Genomic DNA, 15,911 nt, shown 5'->3' on the forward strand with positions numbered 1-15,911 from the left:
AGCTTCAAGTCTCCCAACATCAATTATTCTCGGCAACATGGATCATTTTCGGCAGTCAGTCCCATGCAACCAATTTTTGCCTCAAGGCTCCTCCTCTTCAGGACGCGCTCTTTTGTCTCTCAATGGATATTCGACTTCCAAAGGTCAATTTCTACGCACTCTTTCGCCAGGATGAGCACCGAAAACCAACCAGCAAGCTCTCCTAGAGCACCGTACAGCATCACTCTGGAGGATTTGACCCCAACTACCTGGTCAGGACGCCGTCTCGCCGATATAGCCTACGGCATGAAGCGGTCCGGCTTCCACCGATGGGGCTTTGTTATCTACAGGACAACATACGACGATGACAAGGCCTGGGACCGCTACCTCGAAGTGCTGCAGCTCACAAGACTCCGTACCCTTCTGCACGCAGGCGCTGACCTGCTGCTTGAGCAGTATATGGATTGTAAGAGAGCTTCGCCGCTTATTTTCCGTACATGACGTTAATAAACCTAGGGCCTGTGATTTCTGATCGAGCTACCCTCGAAGGCGCGTCCAAGGCCGAGGTGCGGAAACACTTTCGATCTTGGTGCGAGGCGCGCAGCGAGGAGCGCGACGGCCCGGGGGCCACCGGACCCAGGACTCAAGGGCTGCCACGTTTCAAGCACTGTGTCTATGTGGACCGCAAATGCCTCGACACGCTGGCCAAGCTGCCCAACAACTACCGCGGAGCCCGGATGGAGCTGTCTAACATGGTGACTGTCATCATTGATGGTGCTTTCGACAGGAGAACGCCTGGAGATGATGAGGCTTCGTATTCGTATATTGAGGGCTGCACAGAACGGTACGTGGGCTGGAGGTATGAAGAAGTCGAGATGCTGGTCGGCACGTACGAAGAGTCCCATCAGTACCCTTTGAGTCATATTGACTACAAGCGGCCCCCTCTCATTTCGCCCTTCGGACGCAAGTCGATGTCAGCCTGAGGTACACAGGTCTCACAGCTGCGTTGGAGCCCTGTTTAGCATAAGTTCGAGGAGTACATTTGTCATTTTTCACGGTATACCCCCCACCATTTCTAGCTGCGCTGACAATTTCCCCAGTATACATCTTGTAAAGTGCAGTCAAAACATAACACTTCTCTCGGTCTCTTTGAGTGCTACCATATTGAAGCGAGCCCTAGTCTCAGCCTCACAAGCTTGGTGATTTTTAAAATCATTCGGCTTAGCTGATACATGTTTCCACAAGACGTTGTTTGCTTAAGGTATATGCTGTGAATCACGGCCAAAGCCTTAACACCTTCCAACGTTTGGATCGGCTCTAGGAGTGAGTCCAACATGTCAGCAAGTGTGCACGCAGATGTCGCCCGATTATATTGCTCACCTGAATTGCCAGCCGGCGTTGTCCGACTGCCCGCCACTCTCACAGCCAATGATCTCCCTGGCGAGTCCATTGGCACAGTCATCGTCGTTAAGGTCAAAGCCGGAACCTTGGTTGAGATTGGTGATCTGAAATTCCCATTTCTGATCGGCGTACTGATAACAGAGATTCTTTGTCTCTCCGGATGCGAACCATCCTTGGAAAGCTCCCTTGTTGCCGTCATAGCCTCTACAAGCTCTTCCCGTGTGATAAACTGCATCTCCCTGGTTGGCCCATTTCTCTCCGTGGGTGTAGCAGCCAGCTGAAACGTATGCGACGTTGGTGCATAGCACGGCAAGGCTGGCAAGACTGGAGGAGAGCTTCATGGTGTCGATTTAAATGGGTGAGCGATTGACAGGTTTTGAGCCGAAAAGACTTTGTAACGCCTTTGATAAAGGCCGATAGAGTGCAGAACGGAGGAAATTGGGCTCAAGGAGAAAGACATCATCACTTTTATACACAGATTCCAGTCTGGCTACACCAAGTAGGTGGATGGGCCCTCATAACACAAACCTTCAACAGTCACCAGTCTATGCCATCGTCAGTGGAAGACATTCTGACAAGCTGTCGGACGCGATGATCTCAGCGCTCTGGATTCAAAAGCTATTGCAGAGTTGTTGAGGCTAGCCAGCAACACAACGGTCCTACGATCCTGGAGGATTGTAACACAACCAACCAAATGAATTGCCGAAGACCTGAGTGATACAAGTTCATGAACGCTTGTAGGGTCTTGGTAACGCGATACGTGGCTTTGTGAAATAAAGAGCTGATGGAAGCTTGTGACATGAACAATATGCACTCAGCCCCAGGCGTGAGAACCCTGGGCTAGTATGTGTAGACCTGGTGTTTTTTTCAGACGAACGATTGCGGTCTTGAATTACGACAAATTCGATAGCAACAATCAAAATTCACCAATTTAGTATTCGCTGGGGCTCTCTCGTCTCTCATTCCAATTTATAACGTTGAGATTCACAATCTCGATTTCCCGATGCGTGCCATCTGTCATCAGCGCACGCAGCACCGCGCAGTGAGACTTTTTGATCGGCAGGATTTGTCCTCCCCAATCGGCTTATGTGACACGACATGATTGGCGGCAAGCTCGTTTATCCTCGCTGGATTTCAATGCTATGTAATTATTACAGGAGGGCGAAGTAAGTGGCTGCAGCCTGCATCAGAAGAGCACTGTGGCGGTGCCAGTCACCCGATTACACTTGAACCTGCAGGTTCATAACTCGTCATGTTGCGATCAAATCCTGGACCATTAGTGCCGCTTTAGGTCTTTTTAACTGTTTGGATTACTTGGCGGACGAGCTTTGGCTTGTCTCACAACAGTCAAAAGGCCCAGCAGCCCAAGGCAGACACAATGATCCAGTGAGCCATTAGGCTGAACCTGTCAGCCTCTCAAAATTGAAAAGGAGTAAGATACTTTTGTTCTCATAATCGCCACATTTGGTTTAACTCTTGTTGATTCGTGTCAGTTGCATATCGATTTCGAAGTACGGCAACTGGAATCACTACTGGATTTTCAACCACATGATGGGTTCCTCTTCAGCTATGGATTCCCAAGGCCTTAGTTATGATCAATGGCTCGGAAAGCCGTTTGTGAGTCAATTGGACCTAGAAACGAAGCTTTCCAGCCAGGTACCGACGGAGGATGCAATGAATTGGGATATTACGACCTGCGACAGCGTGGGTATGGACTCTTGGGATGGTTCAACTGTTATGGACGACATGTCGTCGCTCGCCTCGGAACCTTCATTCTCCTTCCTTCCGGTCGACGACTCACGGTGTGCACGAGTTCGAGCTAAGAGTCAGAAGGAATGGGATGCACATAAAACAGCCATTCGGCGTCTTTATCTGGTGGACAACCTCCCACTGAAGGAGATTGTGGGCATTATGACAGCAACACATTCTTTTCCAGCTACGTCAGTATTCCCAGGCCAACTTATGCGCTGTCATGGAAACTCAATTTCTCACATTGACAGCAGGGAAAGAATGTATAAACGACAATTCGTCAAGTGGAACTGGAGAAAATACAATTCAAAGAGACTTCGTCAAAGTCGTCAAGACGGACAGGCCGTTGAGATGCCCACCGGGAACGCGACATGCATAAGACCACCTCGACAACGACTAGGAAAGAACATCATGCACACACATTCCATCACCACCAAGCATTCAAAGCTCTCGACTACACTCCTTCACGCATCACAGAACCTCAGACTTACAGAGGAGGCTTTTGCCAGCCTTCGAGACATGATTCGCGGAATTTCTTGTCAGGATCGTGAATGGGGCAAAGCTGATAGATTTACTCTGCTACCCAAAAGTGCCGATCATCTTTTCAGACAGTTTGTTGTCGCTTCAGACCTCTTGAAGACAGAAAGCTTTTCCAAGGGTGGCGAGATTCTTCGCCAGGCCTTCCGAGACATTGAAGATGCCATTCTCCATCCATCCATCAGGATCTACCAAACTCTCCTACTTGAGGTTCCGTACTGTCTCAGCTCTCAGAGACTTAACAGGGAACTGAAGTCGTATCTGCTGCATGTTTCTCGGCTCTTAAGCATCAGGAAAGGCGATGGGCCTCTTACGCGTATAAGTCTCATGATGCAGCAACTCAGCGTCCAAAGTGCGATGGACATCCAGCAATTCATCAAGACAATGTACGGCATAGTCACTGACTGTTATACGGAAATGAGGGGAAAGGATGACTTTAACACCCTGAAAGCAAGAGTTGAGACATTGAGCTTAGACGCCTCCGGCAGAAACGAGACCACCTGCGACAGTATCATGCTCAGCGTTGAAAGGCTATTATATGAGTCCGCCTTCAAGCTTGGGAGACAATCAAACGAAGCGATGGAGATCGAATTCTATCTTATATTCACAAACCATCAACTTCAGCCGCTCTCCGAGAAGTTACGGAGCTCGTGTTAACGCTTCATTAGTCACTTGAGGGGGTCGCAAGACCAATACTTCCGTAACTGGAGTTGTCGCAAGCTGCAGCTCTACGGTGTGGCACATTGGTACTTGTGCCAATACTTCAGTCGCATGGACAATCTTGAGTCAAGCATATCCTGCTTGAGGAAGTCTATCAACGCCACCAATCAGGCAATGCATCTGGCAGAGACCGATACTAATAGGAGAATCCTGGAAAGTAACATCCTGCAAGACCGTATTTTTTTGGAACAGCTTCTTGCAACCTCAGCCCTTGTCGCAGAAACCACAGAAGCCCTAGGCACTCCCTCGAATCTGGGATGGTCCACAGGTATTCCCTGTAATATTGACTAGCCTTGGAAAGAATTGGATGTTCGAAAATAGGATTGATAATGTCATAATCGTATAGGGTGGAAGCTGTTAGAAAGCTCGAGGAGGGCATTTCATGTCTTTTGTTTTCTACGCAACATAAGTATGCATAATGCTTCCTCACCTGCGTCTCACGTTAGGACTACATAAGAGGCTTAATGAGTAGTGGCTGACTTGAACGGCCAGTATGGCGGAGTTTCTCTAGTGCTTTGTTACATAGGTATATTAAGATTAGCTGGTTATGAGCCTTCAGAAAGCATTATCCTTTCCATTAGTAGTATCAAGCGCTATATACACATCAAAAGGGGGAGGGACAACGGGAAAATTAGAAAACCGCAAAATCAAGGTAGCAATAACTGCTGCATGATCTAATGCTCGAGGTCTTAAAAGGAAGTTTCTATTGGTATTAAACATACTCTCGATGTCTTGCTGTAGGGAGAGTAGGTGCCACGGGCCAGAGGTTCATATTTCCCGCGAGAGCCCCCTCTACTTCGTGGTTCTTGAAGCTTTGGAGAGTATTACGCCTGCCACTCTGTCGCGTAGTCTTTCCGTGACAAGTCTTGCCTTGACTGCCTGGCTGAGACAACCTCGACTGCGACCGCCTGGTCTGGTATTTGAACCACTCCCACTTCATGAATCGTCTCTTGTACATCCTCTGACTTCGGAATCGTTAGGTCTCGCGGGAATATTTGATGTGGTACTCGCGTCACTCACCTTGCGCAGAAGAGATATCTTCCCGTCATCTCCTCCATCACCATCTTGAGATTCATGTTGTCTAACATGTAGAGCTTGTATAAATCATGTTTTCTGCTCTCCCAGTCTTTGTCACTCGGCCTGGGTGTCGAGTTCTGACGGCTTATCGTTGTTGGTTGTGATGGAATGTCCAGATTATCATGTCCGTAGAATCTGTGTCTGCAAGCTGCGGGCTGTTCCTCCGCAAGATTGAGTACCGATGCCAACTCCATGTTCGATGTCTTGTTGATACCGAATGAAACTTTTATCCGGTATCAAGCAGTAGCTCCTAGAGAGTGACTAATAGGTAAACTGACGAAGTTCAAGTAAGTGACCTTCCACATGTCGAGGGAATTTATGGAATACGAAATGTTCGTAAAGGTTGCAGAAGCGACGTTGGATAACAACCTTAAATACGGCTTAAAAATGGGTACTCGAGGGAACTGTTCTTAAGGGTCACCTATCAGCCTCACCGAGAGCGAGGTAGAATGGAAGGAATGCTGTGCAATCCATTGGTCGATTGGCTATGCAGGCGTCCCATGCTCATTGGGTCGCAAAGCCTCAGCCCCAACAGTCACTTCTGGCATGGCTAATAGTCATACGTCTCCTTGCATTCGCATGACTTGCCACCCTTTGTGATGTCTTATTGGTGCTAACACCTCATCGCCCCCAAGCTCCCACCTGCCCGGGCCTTTTTCACGCGATGCGAATTGGCTTAGCAAGGCTTTCACCTCAATTTGACAAATGGAAAAATGCCTAAGCCAGGGCTTGGTCTTGGGACACATAAAACACGGCAATATCGTGCACTCCAGCCATTATTCTCTCTATTGAATCATACGGTGTGTGGACAATTCAAATGATCAAATGAGGCTTACCCACAGAGGCGAAGAGTTGTTGGTGCTGTGAGGTTCCCGCCATCTACCACCCCTTCGGGTTCCGGGCTCTTTGACGATCACAATGGTGTTTCTCTTATGAGGCAGACTAAATGAGGAAAGGTACTTGTCATCGTACATATCTACATGTAATTTCATTCGCACCAACACTACCATCTCGATGTCTTCTAAATCAAGCGCCTTCCTCAATATCTAGATCCGATGCTTCAGGACCAGCCATTCCGACCGCAGACATCAATCTAGATATGACAAACTAGGTGCTATCCTCCATATCTCTCTTTGGCCGCCTGAAGATATCCACTGGAGCAAAGCTCATGTTCCAAATCTCTCGCTATCTCTACCTCTCCAAGATCCATCCAGTGCTGAACCAGCTGATTTCTTTACTGACATACTCTAGGAGTCAAGAACGACGCTAATTCTACATCCCCACCTAAAATAGCTACATCAAAAAGTGTCACACAGGAGCCGAGCTCACGAAGACCTGCTTCATGATGTCCTTCGTCGATATAGAATCTGGACAGCTCGTAATGGACCTCAACAAGCTTCCAGGGAAGCCAGGGACTCCATTCTGTCAGTGAGGTTCGTCCCTCAGCCGCTGAAAAGACCTGCTGGAGAAATTTATGACAGCGGGCAATAAATTCTGCAGAGTCTACGGTTCTGAGCCGCCTAGACGCCTCAATTCTCCATACCTTCATCGAAATTGTAGTCTCAGAAACTTCTCCATGCTCTTCAATAGCCTCCTCAAGCAGGGCTTCAAAGCTTGCAAGCACCCCATCGCAATCGGATTGGCTTTGACCGTTAGCTCCGTTGAATAGCACGGCCTCCATCCGCCGTTCAATGCTGTTGAAGTTGACAGCGTGGTGGATTGCGTCATATCGATCCGCTGCGATGTAATGAAGTCGTTCGATACTCTCAAGAACCTTGTCGTCGTCTTCTTTGGTGATGTGCTGCATCAGTAGGGCCATTTGCGTAATTGGATGGCATCGTTTCTCGGGAGTATCCAGTATGCCGTACAGATGACTCAAATAACACTGAAGGATGCGGTGCTGCTGGTAATCAAGGAGGACAAATGGTATGTCGATGAAAAGCTGTCCATAAATAAAGATGTCTTCCTCCTGAGCGACTTGGCCAATGTAAGCAAAAGCTTTCTTCAGAACGGCGGAGCCTGTTTCTGTATGATCAGTCGCGAAAAGCTCGGACGCCAGGGCTATCTGAGAGCACAAGTCCTGGCCAAATGCCGGAAGGCATTCAAATCGGGAAACTTGAACCCAAATATGATTCTTCCTAGCGGAAGCGTCGATGATCTGGCTCAAGTGACCGAAGAGCATTTCGATCCGTCGAAGGTTGTCGCTCGCATACCAGAATCTGCTGGCGAGTGCCGGTATCTCGTGGGAAAGTCTCGGGGAAGCGGACGAATTTCGGCTGCTACCACCGCTACCTAGAAGTCTCATGTTTCGTCGACGCCTCTTGGTCGTTCCTCGAGCCATTTCAACCTTCTCGCCATTTCTGAGCTTTTGTCGGATTCTTTTCGTAGTATTCTTGAACCAACCCCACCTTCTAAAACAAGACTTATACATCTTTTGCCTGTGACATCAAGTATAAGCTAGTGGCCAACGCGCACTGAAAAATTCGTGAACTTGCGTTGGAAAAAACTGCCGTTGCCCAAATATTTCCATGATCTCCCTCAGAGGAAGATTTTCGGTCATGTACAGCCTATGAAGCTCATCTTTCCGGGCTCTCCATTCTTCTTCTGTTACTTGATGTGATGATGAGTGGTCTTCGCTGCCCTCGGATGATACAGAAAACGGACTACTGGCTGAAATATTCGTCGACGGTAGAGTCAGGTGCTGGTGTGGGAAGACTACCGCTCCTACGGACTGAGATGACTCAGAGGTCTTCGGGGAAACGACGAGGCTGCAATCCTCTTCAGCTTGGAGGGGAGAGTTGGCCGATGCCAGAGGAAGGGCAATAGGGCTTTCGGCGTCGTGAATGGCGACTGAAGGGATCTGTGCGTGACTCGCAACACCAATTTCCGCCGATAAATTGCTACCATCAATGGCCGGATGTTCCATTAAACTTTCGATCCTGGGGGCGTTATATTGTGTCCAATTGTCTTGCAATACTAATGAAAGCATATAGGGAGGAGGATCGTCGAAGTCTACAAGGTCATCAACAGAGTCTCCCATAGACCCCATGATTTTTGATGGGAAGTATACGAGGGATAAGGACAAAAATGCCTGCGATTGAAAAGAAGAGATTTTTGAGGGCCGTAGCACTGAGGGAAACAGACAAGCAAGACGAGACTCACAAGAACTCAGACAGACACGCTCAAGCCATATATGCTGGCGCCTTCAAAAGAAGGCAAGGCGACGAGCCCAGTAGTTTACACCGCATCTTTCGATCTTTACCCCAGCATCGCAGGGGACTTTTACCTGCAAGATTGTGCAGCCGGCTGACAGTTATCCGCATTCCGACCCGACTGTGACCTTGCTTACGTATAAAAGTCCCGTCAATGTTTTTCGTGGGGCGCAGCTGAGTGAGGCTGTTGGCGGCATCTGTCTGCCCCTAGTCACGCCAGCAGAAGTAGGCGTTCGGCCGCATAAGGAATTTGAGGTGCAATATGTTCAGTGCGGGCGCAAGCCGGGGATGCTTCGCCCTGACATCCAACCTACCTGCCTAACATGTCAGCTGCAGGAAATGTGCTCCAGGTCCTTTTATTTGAACCAGTGAGACCTCTCTTCCTTCTTGGCGTCAATCAACACTTTTATTGGCAAATTCAGATTAAGGCGTCTAGGCAGCAAGGACTAGGCGCCCGAAGTGAAGCGGTCCAACGATTCAGACTGCACACACCACAACGCAGTTGCTCCCTGAGCACCCACTTTCCTATAGACTCTTGACCAACTGTTCCACGTCATCCAGGAGAAAGTACTGAAAGTTTCTCGGTTTGCAGCCAGAGTTCGCTGGAATATCATGCGTTTAAGGCAACTGGGTCGCATGCAGCGGCCGCCATTAGCAGTTGACTACATCTGCGGGGCTCTATTGGTGTGGTGTCCCATTCAATTGATGAGAGTAATCTCCATAGCACCGAAGATGCTCTAAGAATGTGATTGATTAGCCGCAAAATCTTCCCCTTGCAATCTTCAACACGTCTATTTCCAGGTTTAGTGCAGCAATCCGTTGCTGTCGGCTTTTTACTATTCGTCGAGTAAGCCACTTGACTATCTGAGTTTGCTTTTGTACTCCTCTCGTCGTCTGTGCTTCCATGGGAAGAAGTCTTGAGTTATGTGGTTGCATCGAGAATGGACCGCGGATCTAATGCCTTCAGATCGGATGCTTGGATGGACTATGACCCAAGAAATTGACATTCTCCTTCAACTCTGACGTGTCTTCTGGCTCAACAGGCATCAAACGAAGGACAGCCAGACACTGTGACTTGCAATTGCTCCCTGCGATCTTAAGATGGTTTGGATGAATTCAATGAAGAGTAATGATACGATAGCCTGATGACCTAGCACAAGTCGCTAGCAAGCTAAAAGTTCAGCGAAGTTCTCCCCCAGGTCATTTTGTACAACCTCTTCCAAATACTCAGACGCGGCGATCATCGCTTTAATCCCATCAGCTTCATCGACTTGCCCCATAACAGACAAGCAGTCAACAAGCTCCAGTTGACTCTGTAGCAGCTGGCAAGCGGTGCTGGTTTTCCAATCATGGTCAACTGCCCTTGACACTGCGTATTCTGCTGCCAAAATGGAGTCTTTCAGATGCAATATACCACGTTGCATGTCTCCTGACTCGACAAAGACCTTGTAAAGGTTGTATTGGACGCTTTCATAGCGATCCAACGAAAGTAGACTCCAGTCACATAGCCGACGATCGTCATTACTTGCAATGAGTCGAGATATATGATCCTCGCAGAGCCTGACGATGTCGTCAGATGGCGCATCGAGGCTAGTGGCCGCATCAATTTGCCAGTGTTCCACAAAGATCGCTTCTACCGAACATGTTCCAAACTGGCTGATAGTATCGTTCAATAGCTCACGAAAACATTCGATGATATGATTGCATTCCTGTGACTTGTCTTCCCCTTCGCTCAATATGAGGGCGTCCATTCTTGCTTCGAGGCTTTCCATGCCTGTCTCGCCACGAATCTTTCGGTAGTAATCAGCAGTAATATCGTGCATTCGATATATGCTCGGTAGGAGGTGGCATGCAGCTTCTGTAGCTAAAAGATGGGTCGCTGCGGCCATACGAGCGATAGGTTCCCCATATCTTTTGAGGTTGAATAGTTGGTGAAGATGGTACAGGTAGACTTTGAGAAGTTCCTCTGTTGGAAGGCGAAAGGGAATGTTGAAGAATAAGGCCTGATAGAAATTTATGGGCTCGTCTCGAATGACCTCTTCAAGCATGCGGAAACATTGTCGGAATGTTGCCCCTGCCCGTGCAGAGTCCCCGGACATGTAGAGGCTATCCGCCATTCTGAAAAGATTACATAAGCGGTCGCCGGCTGTTTCGTGTGACGAAAGCTTCCTTCGTTCGGACCAGCTAGGGTCGCGACTTGCAGTTCCCAAAATGAGATCGCGTAAACTGACAAACAAATCATATTGTACTTGGTTTTCTGTGCTGGCGTGGTTCAGTGATAGGAAGGACAAGCATGATCTCCGTTCCAAGCACTGTGAGCACAGACATTCAGTCGTAGGACATAGTTTGACGTCTCGTCGGGGCGGCCTGCGACATGTTTGAAATCCTGGGGGTCTTTCCACAGCTTGCTGATCCTGGGATATTTTCGTGTTGTATTTCTTCCAGCGCCACTTCACGAACTGTCTCTGGTACATTCGTTCACTTAAACGACCTCTCTGTTAGTGATTCCTTCACCAAGGTAGCTGTCAGCAACTTACGTGGCACAGAAAGAGTAAGTGCGAGCCATAATGACCTTGATTTGCTTTAGTGGCAGTTTTTGGGTCAAGTAGAGTGCGCGGGTGACCTCTTTCCTAGACTCCCATTGTGTTTGAGAGACTGTGGAAATGGAATCGGTCTCCACATGCGTCAGGTTGAAGGGTGCTTCCATGCCTTGACTCAGTCTTGATGTTAGAGAACGCTTCATGTTGTTGGGTATCGGGACTGAGGAAGAAAAGCCGGGTGGTCCAACTACGTTGTTAAAGACCATTGGAATTCCAAGTGAAGACGCAAATCCTGGAAGCCCAAGCATGTAGTATGGAAGCGACCGGTCCTCCCGTCCGTCACCATGATGTTCCGATGTGTGTGAAGCGGTTGGTAGGAGTCGTGAATCCATGTTGATCTCTGTGGTACCCGCTGCTGTGAAGTTATCAGCTGATGGAAACAACGCGTGTTTGAGGCAGAGAAGTATGAGCTTAGCACAAATATTCCATCTCAAGATCCAACTTTTGAAGGTGAATATAGCCTCTTATGATCGTTGCTTGGGGAAAAATGTACCTCAGGATCGACATTGGCTGATGGGCTGCATTTGAGCCAGTCAGCATCAGGCTACCCACGCTAGCAGTGGAACAACATCTGCTAATGCAGGCCCTCACATGCAGCCGCCCAATCTGAACTCGAACATCACCTGCAAGGTCTTTAAAGCCTGTTTCCATTGCTGATTGGTCATGGGCTTTGAGTGGTGAGATCAGAGGTACCGCTGCCAGACGCAGGAGGTAACTGAGCCGCTGCTCACCCATCTTTCGCATCCTGGAGGCCAGTCTACAATTATGACATCAATTAACGTTGAACGATGAAAATAGTCCTTATCGTACTCATGCTTTCGCATGGATAAGCTATCTTACGATAGTTTTTATCAAAGCCCAACATTTGCGCGACCACGCAGTCTACGAGCACCGCGCGATTAGGGCTCTTTTGATTTCAGTACAAAGAACAGCTAAGACCGAGGCTTTTGACTGTCTATTCCCAGTTTATCCGTCTGTGGTTTGCTCAACCGGAGCGATCAGGGAATAACCCCGCCTGTGCTGAGAAACGAGCTGACCGGCAATCACCAACATTAGAAGATAAAATAGAAATCTTCGAGAATACATGTGGTCTGCGGTTGGAGCAAGATTGTCGTTTCTTCAATCACGTAACAATGGGGCCGGGGGCGTCGTTGGGGTCGAAGGGCCAGCGCAGGCGTAGTTGCAATGGCGCGTGTTCTTGCACCGTCCAACGGGACCAACGGGGACGCCAAGCAGATCTGATCTGCCACGCACTAACTAGATCTCAACCAAATGGAACTTGGCACCTGCCTCTTATTCGGATGAAAGAGTGGGACCGCCCCAAGTCACATGCAGATCCGTCAATAACTAGGAGATATCTCAGGCTATGTTGGGCCAGCTGAAGTTGCAGATTGGGGTGCAGTGGACATCAGCTCCCCATGCGGCCATCAGTAAATAGAACTTTGCTCATGTAGACGCCCATCCGCGTCTGCTTGTTTTGGAGGCTATAAACTGTTTTCAGAAGCATAAATCGACACCATTCTGAAAATAAGAATTAATCGAGAGCCACCACACTTTAGCACGCCATGGAGCTTAAGACCCTATCCTCACAATGAAGTCACTCTCAATCATCTCTTTCATTTCTTCTCTTGTCTTTGTTGCAAGTGCCAGCCCTGTAGACATCCCCCCAGTCAAAAGGATAGGGGTCCGGCAGTATGACTGCAATGCAACATCTGTTTCTGTCCTGCCCTGGAATGTCTTTCAAGTCGTCGCTCAGAACTTCTGCGAAGAGGCCGACAAAGGTCCTGATGGATTTGAGTTGACTCTGGATAGGTAGGGCAATAGAGACGTGGACAAGAGGACTCCGCCGCCAAACCTGGGTGCATACTTTGACTATCAGGTCATGCTGAGGAAGAACGGATCGTCAAACGCAGAGAGCGAGGGCCGTGCTCAGGCGTATAAACTCCTTCAAACGTCAGAATGTGAGTAACCACGGAATATCTATTGGAAACTTTGACTTATATGCTCGCGGCTCACAGGCGGACACGCAGGTGGGCAGTCAAACAATATGCTAGCTGCGGGATGGGCTTCGGCTGGGACCGTCACCTACACATACAGGATCGGCAAGAAGTATTCATTTTGATACTGGAAAGAGCCACCACTGCCAAGCGTAGAAGAAGATCGACTTGCAGAAGATTGGGCCAGTTTCATCTTTTGGCATGGTGCCAAAGGCGCTCAGAGTTGTTGTGGTAATTTTTACAATCCCAGCAGTCTGTAGGCTCGTTGGAGATTGTGAGTTATGGTTGTGGGCTATGGATGGTTGTAGGTGCCAAACTAAGGTGCAGAGAACGGCGAGATTGATCCAGTATGAAACGTTTTGATTCAACGAAACTTGAGAATTGACAATATTATCTATCTATATATCCCGGAATGACTGCATCATGCAACCTTTTTCATTTGCACCTCTGCCTTCTGAGCAGCGAATTTGATTATTATTATTCTGATAGCAAGCCCAGCATCGCAAGCACTTCTTTCATGGCCGTCTTCGGAAGACCAAAGGACACCCGTCCTGCTCGTTTGTTAGTAAGTGGAATAGTCAGGCAAGTATCATGGTGCATTCTGGTTGGTGCTTACCATTGGGAACAGTGTCGCGAACACCCTAATCTCCTCCGATCTCTCTGTAGCATGATGCTCCCAGTCCAGTTCCAGTGCAGCCTTGCCAATCATGCCTGCCATGGAGAGCGGGACATATCTTCGCGCAAGGCAATCGTGAGCTCCGGAGCCAAAAACAAGCCAGTTCTTGGTTTTGGACTCTGCGTCTCCAGTGATCCATCGGTCGGGGTCAAAGTGGTCCGGTCTGGGGTAAACCTCTGGATCATGCAGGGCTGGGTAGCATGACGGGATGATCATGGCACCCTTTGGGACAGTGTAGTTCGGCGTGACGGGGAAGTCCTGGGTCGCAAGGTAAGGAACGAAGATGACTGGTGGCCTGTGACGGAGAAGTTCCTTAATGACCGCATTGGTATATGTCAGCGACTCCAACATAGGAAGGTCGAAAGGCTTGGTCCTGTCGCCATTCCGTGCAGCCAGGTTCTCCTCCCGCAGACGATTGAGTACGTCGGGACGTTGGGCGAGAACCTGGAACAGCCACGTCGTGGCACTGCTCGATGCATCCTGGGACGCAAAGAGGAAAGTGAAGAGCGTCTCGCCAATCTCTTTATTGGTGAACTCGCGAATGACGTTCGGCGGCTTCTCAACGCTGGTCTCACCAACAGCGAGCCTCTCGCGGTATCGCTCAGACTCCATCATGTGCAGCACCCAATGGTCGACGACGCACTTGGGCTCTGCTCCCGTCGCCATGTTGGCTTTGCAAGCGGCCGCGCACTTGGCGAATTCGACGTGGACGGCATCCGCGACGCGTTTCCCACGCCAGACCTTGGAAAAGGGGATATACATTGAGAGAGGGATGTTGACCAGTTCGAGTGCGGCAGTTGCGAGGTAGAAGTCGTCGGCAATCTTCTTGACAGCGTCTTGGGAGATGTAGTCGCCGAAGAAGGTACGACATGAGAGTGCGCAATTGATCTCGCGGAAAAGAGTCATAAACTCCATCGGGCGGCCACCATTCGCCGCGCTGTCTGCGACAAACTTGTCAAAGTAGTCGGCAAGTACCTTTTCTTGAATCGGGAGATAGGTTGACATGGCCTTGTTGGTGAACAGCGGAGCCAGTCCTCTTCGATACTCTGCGTGGTCTTTGCCTTGAAGAAAAACCCAGGCTTTGTGACCGATGATATCTTTGGCAACAGGCACTAGGCATGGCTCGACGTACTTAGGGGACTTGAAGACCTTGTGGGCAATGTCGCGATCGGATGCAAGAACGACGAATCTGTAGGAAAACGTCTTAGCATGTGGATGAAGGATGAAGTTCAAATCATACTTGTGGAAAACAGAGACACAGCTCAGAGGTCCGCTGGCCCATTGGGCGAGATATTCGTCAAACTTGGGATGGATGGCCTGGAGGAAGGGGCCCATAATCGGGATCTTGAAGGTTGGTCCGGCGATGGAGCCTTTTCGCTTGAGATACATGACTGGAAGACGTTAACTAATGTCTTACGGCACCGGGGTAAACAAATTACATACCTTGGTCGTAGACAACTGCACCGAGAAGAATAGTCACAACATATTGCCAGGTTGACCATCCAGCAAGAAAGTCAGGTAGGGAAGTCTGGAACTGCGAAGTACTCGAGTGCCATGTTTGATTCAGCTCTGGCTGAGACGCCGAGCTTCTCAAAACTTCAGCAGCCATAGCGAGTACGTGCGCAATTTTCGAGTTGAAGAGCTTGTTTCGTTGAAGACAGAAAGACTATGGCAATCGTTTCTATCTTATACAAACATCAGATAGCCCCCCGGCTAATTTGGCTTGCGGAAGCTGGCGTCTGGCGATTCGTATGATCAAGCCATTGAGCAGTGGTCCTTGCCTGGTCAGGATTGATAAAGACCGGGAAGCATTGGGCGCATCATACGGCTCAATTTCATTTCTGTCCCTTGCCATTTTGGGCTTGATGATACGATCATTTCTTTCTTGACAATACAAAATCATTACTGATTCAATATCCAGAGCCTCTTTGAGAGCCAATCGGAATGCGTCAACATCACAATT

The 15,911-nt window shown here is 49.0% G+C and overlaps 5 protein-coding genes across 5 annotated transcripts; 1 reads left to right on the top strand and 4 right to left on the bottom strand.

The window, feature by feature from the left end:
• Positions 1–171: 171 nt before the first annotated feature.
• CGGC5_v005740 (uncharacterized protein) lies at positions 172–962 on the top strand (the record flags this gene model as incomplete). The annotated part of the gene is made up of 2 exons (XM_032024290.1): positions 172–445; positions 496–962. 2 exons carry the CDS (start codon positions 172–174, stop codon positions 960–962), a joined length of 741 nt encoding a protein of 246 aa, XP_031879008.1.
• A 393-nt stretch (positions 963–1,355) lies between these two features.
• Positions 1,356–1,721, bottom strand: CGGC5_v005741 (uncharacterized protein; the record flags this gene model as incomplete). Its single annotated transcript, XM_032024292.1, has 1 exon — positions 1,356–1,721. One exon carries the CDS (start codon positions 1,719–1,721, stop codon positions 1,356–1,358), a length of 366 nt encoding a protein of 121 aa, XP_031879104.1.
• A 3,377-nt stretch (positions 1,722–5,098) lies between these two features.
• Positions 5,099–5,462, bottom strand: CGGC5_v005742 (uncharacterized protein; the record flags this gene model as incomplete). The annotated part of the gene is made up of 2 exons (XM_032024293.1): positions 5,099–5,351; positions 5,407–5,462. The coding sequence occupies 2 exons, from the start codon at positions 5,460–5,462 to the stop codon at positions 5,099–5,101; spliced, it is 309 nt and encodes a 102-aa protein (XP_031879103.1).
• Positions 5,463–6,771: 1,309 nt separating this feature from the next.
• CGGC5_v005743 (uncharacterized protein) lies at positions 6,772–7,645 on the bottom strand (the record flags this gene model as incomplete). The annotated part of the gene is made up of 2 exons (XM_066151505.1): positions 6,772–6,885; positions 7,007–7,645. 2 exons carry the CDS (start codon positions 7,643–7,645, stop codon positions 6,772–6,774), a joined length of 753 nt encoding a protein of 250 aa, XP_066009094.1.
• Positions 7,646–13,787: 6,142 nt separating this feature from the next.
• On the bottom strand, positions 13,788–15,557 carry ERG5-1 (Cytochrome P450 61; the record flags this gene model as incomplete). Its single annotated transcript, XM_032024296.1, has 4 exons — positions 13,788–13,823; positions 13,889–15,137; positions 15,189–15,339; positions 15,392–15,557. The coding sequence occupies 4 exons, from the start codon at positions 15,555–15,557 to the stop codon at positions 13,788–13,790; spliced, it is 1,602 nt and encodes a 533-aa protein (XP_031879107.1).
• Positions 15,558–15,911: the final 354 nt, after the last annotated feature.

The sequence above is a fragment of the Colletotrichum fructicola genome, assembly GCF_000319635.2.
Source record: "Colletotrichum fructicola Nara gc5 chromosome Unknown KSG_Nara_v1_contig03, whole genome shotgun sequence".
Classification (NCBI taxonomy): domain Eukaryota; kingdom Fungi; phylum Ascomycota; class Sordariomycetes; order Glomerellales; family Glomerellaceae; genus Colletotrichum; species Colletotrichum fructicola.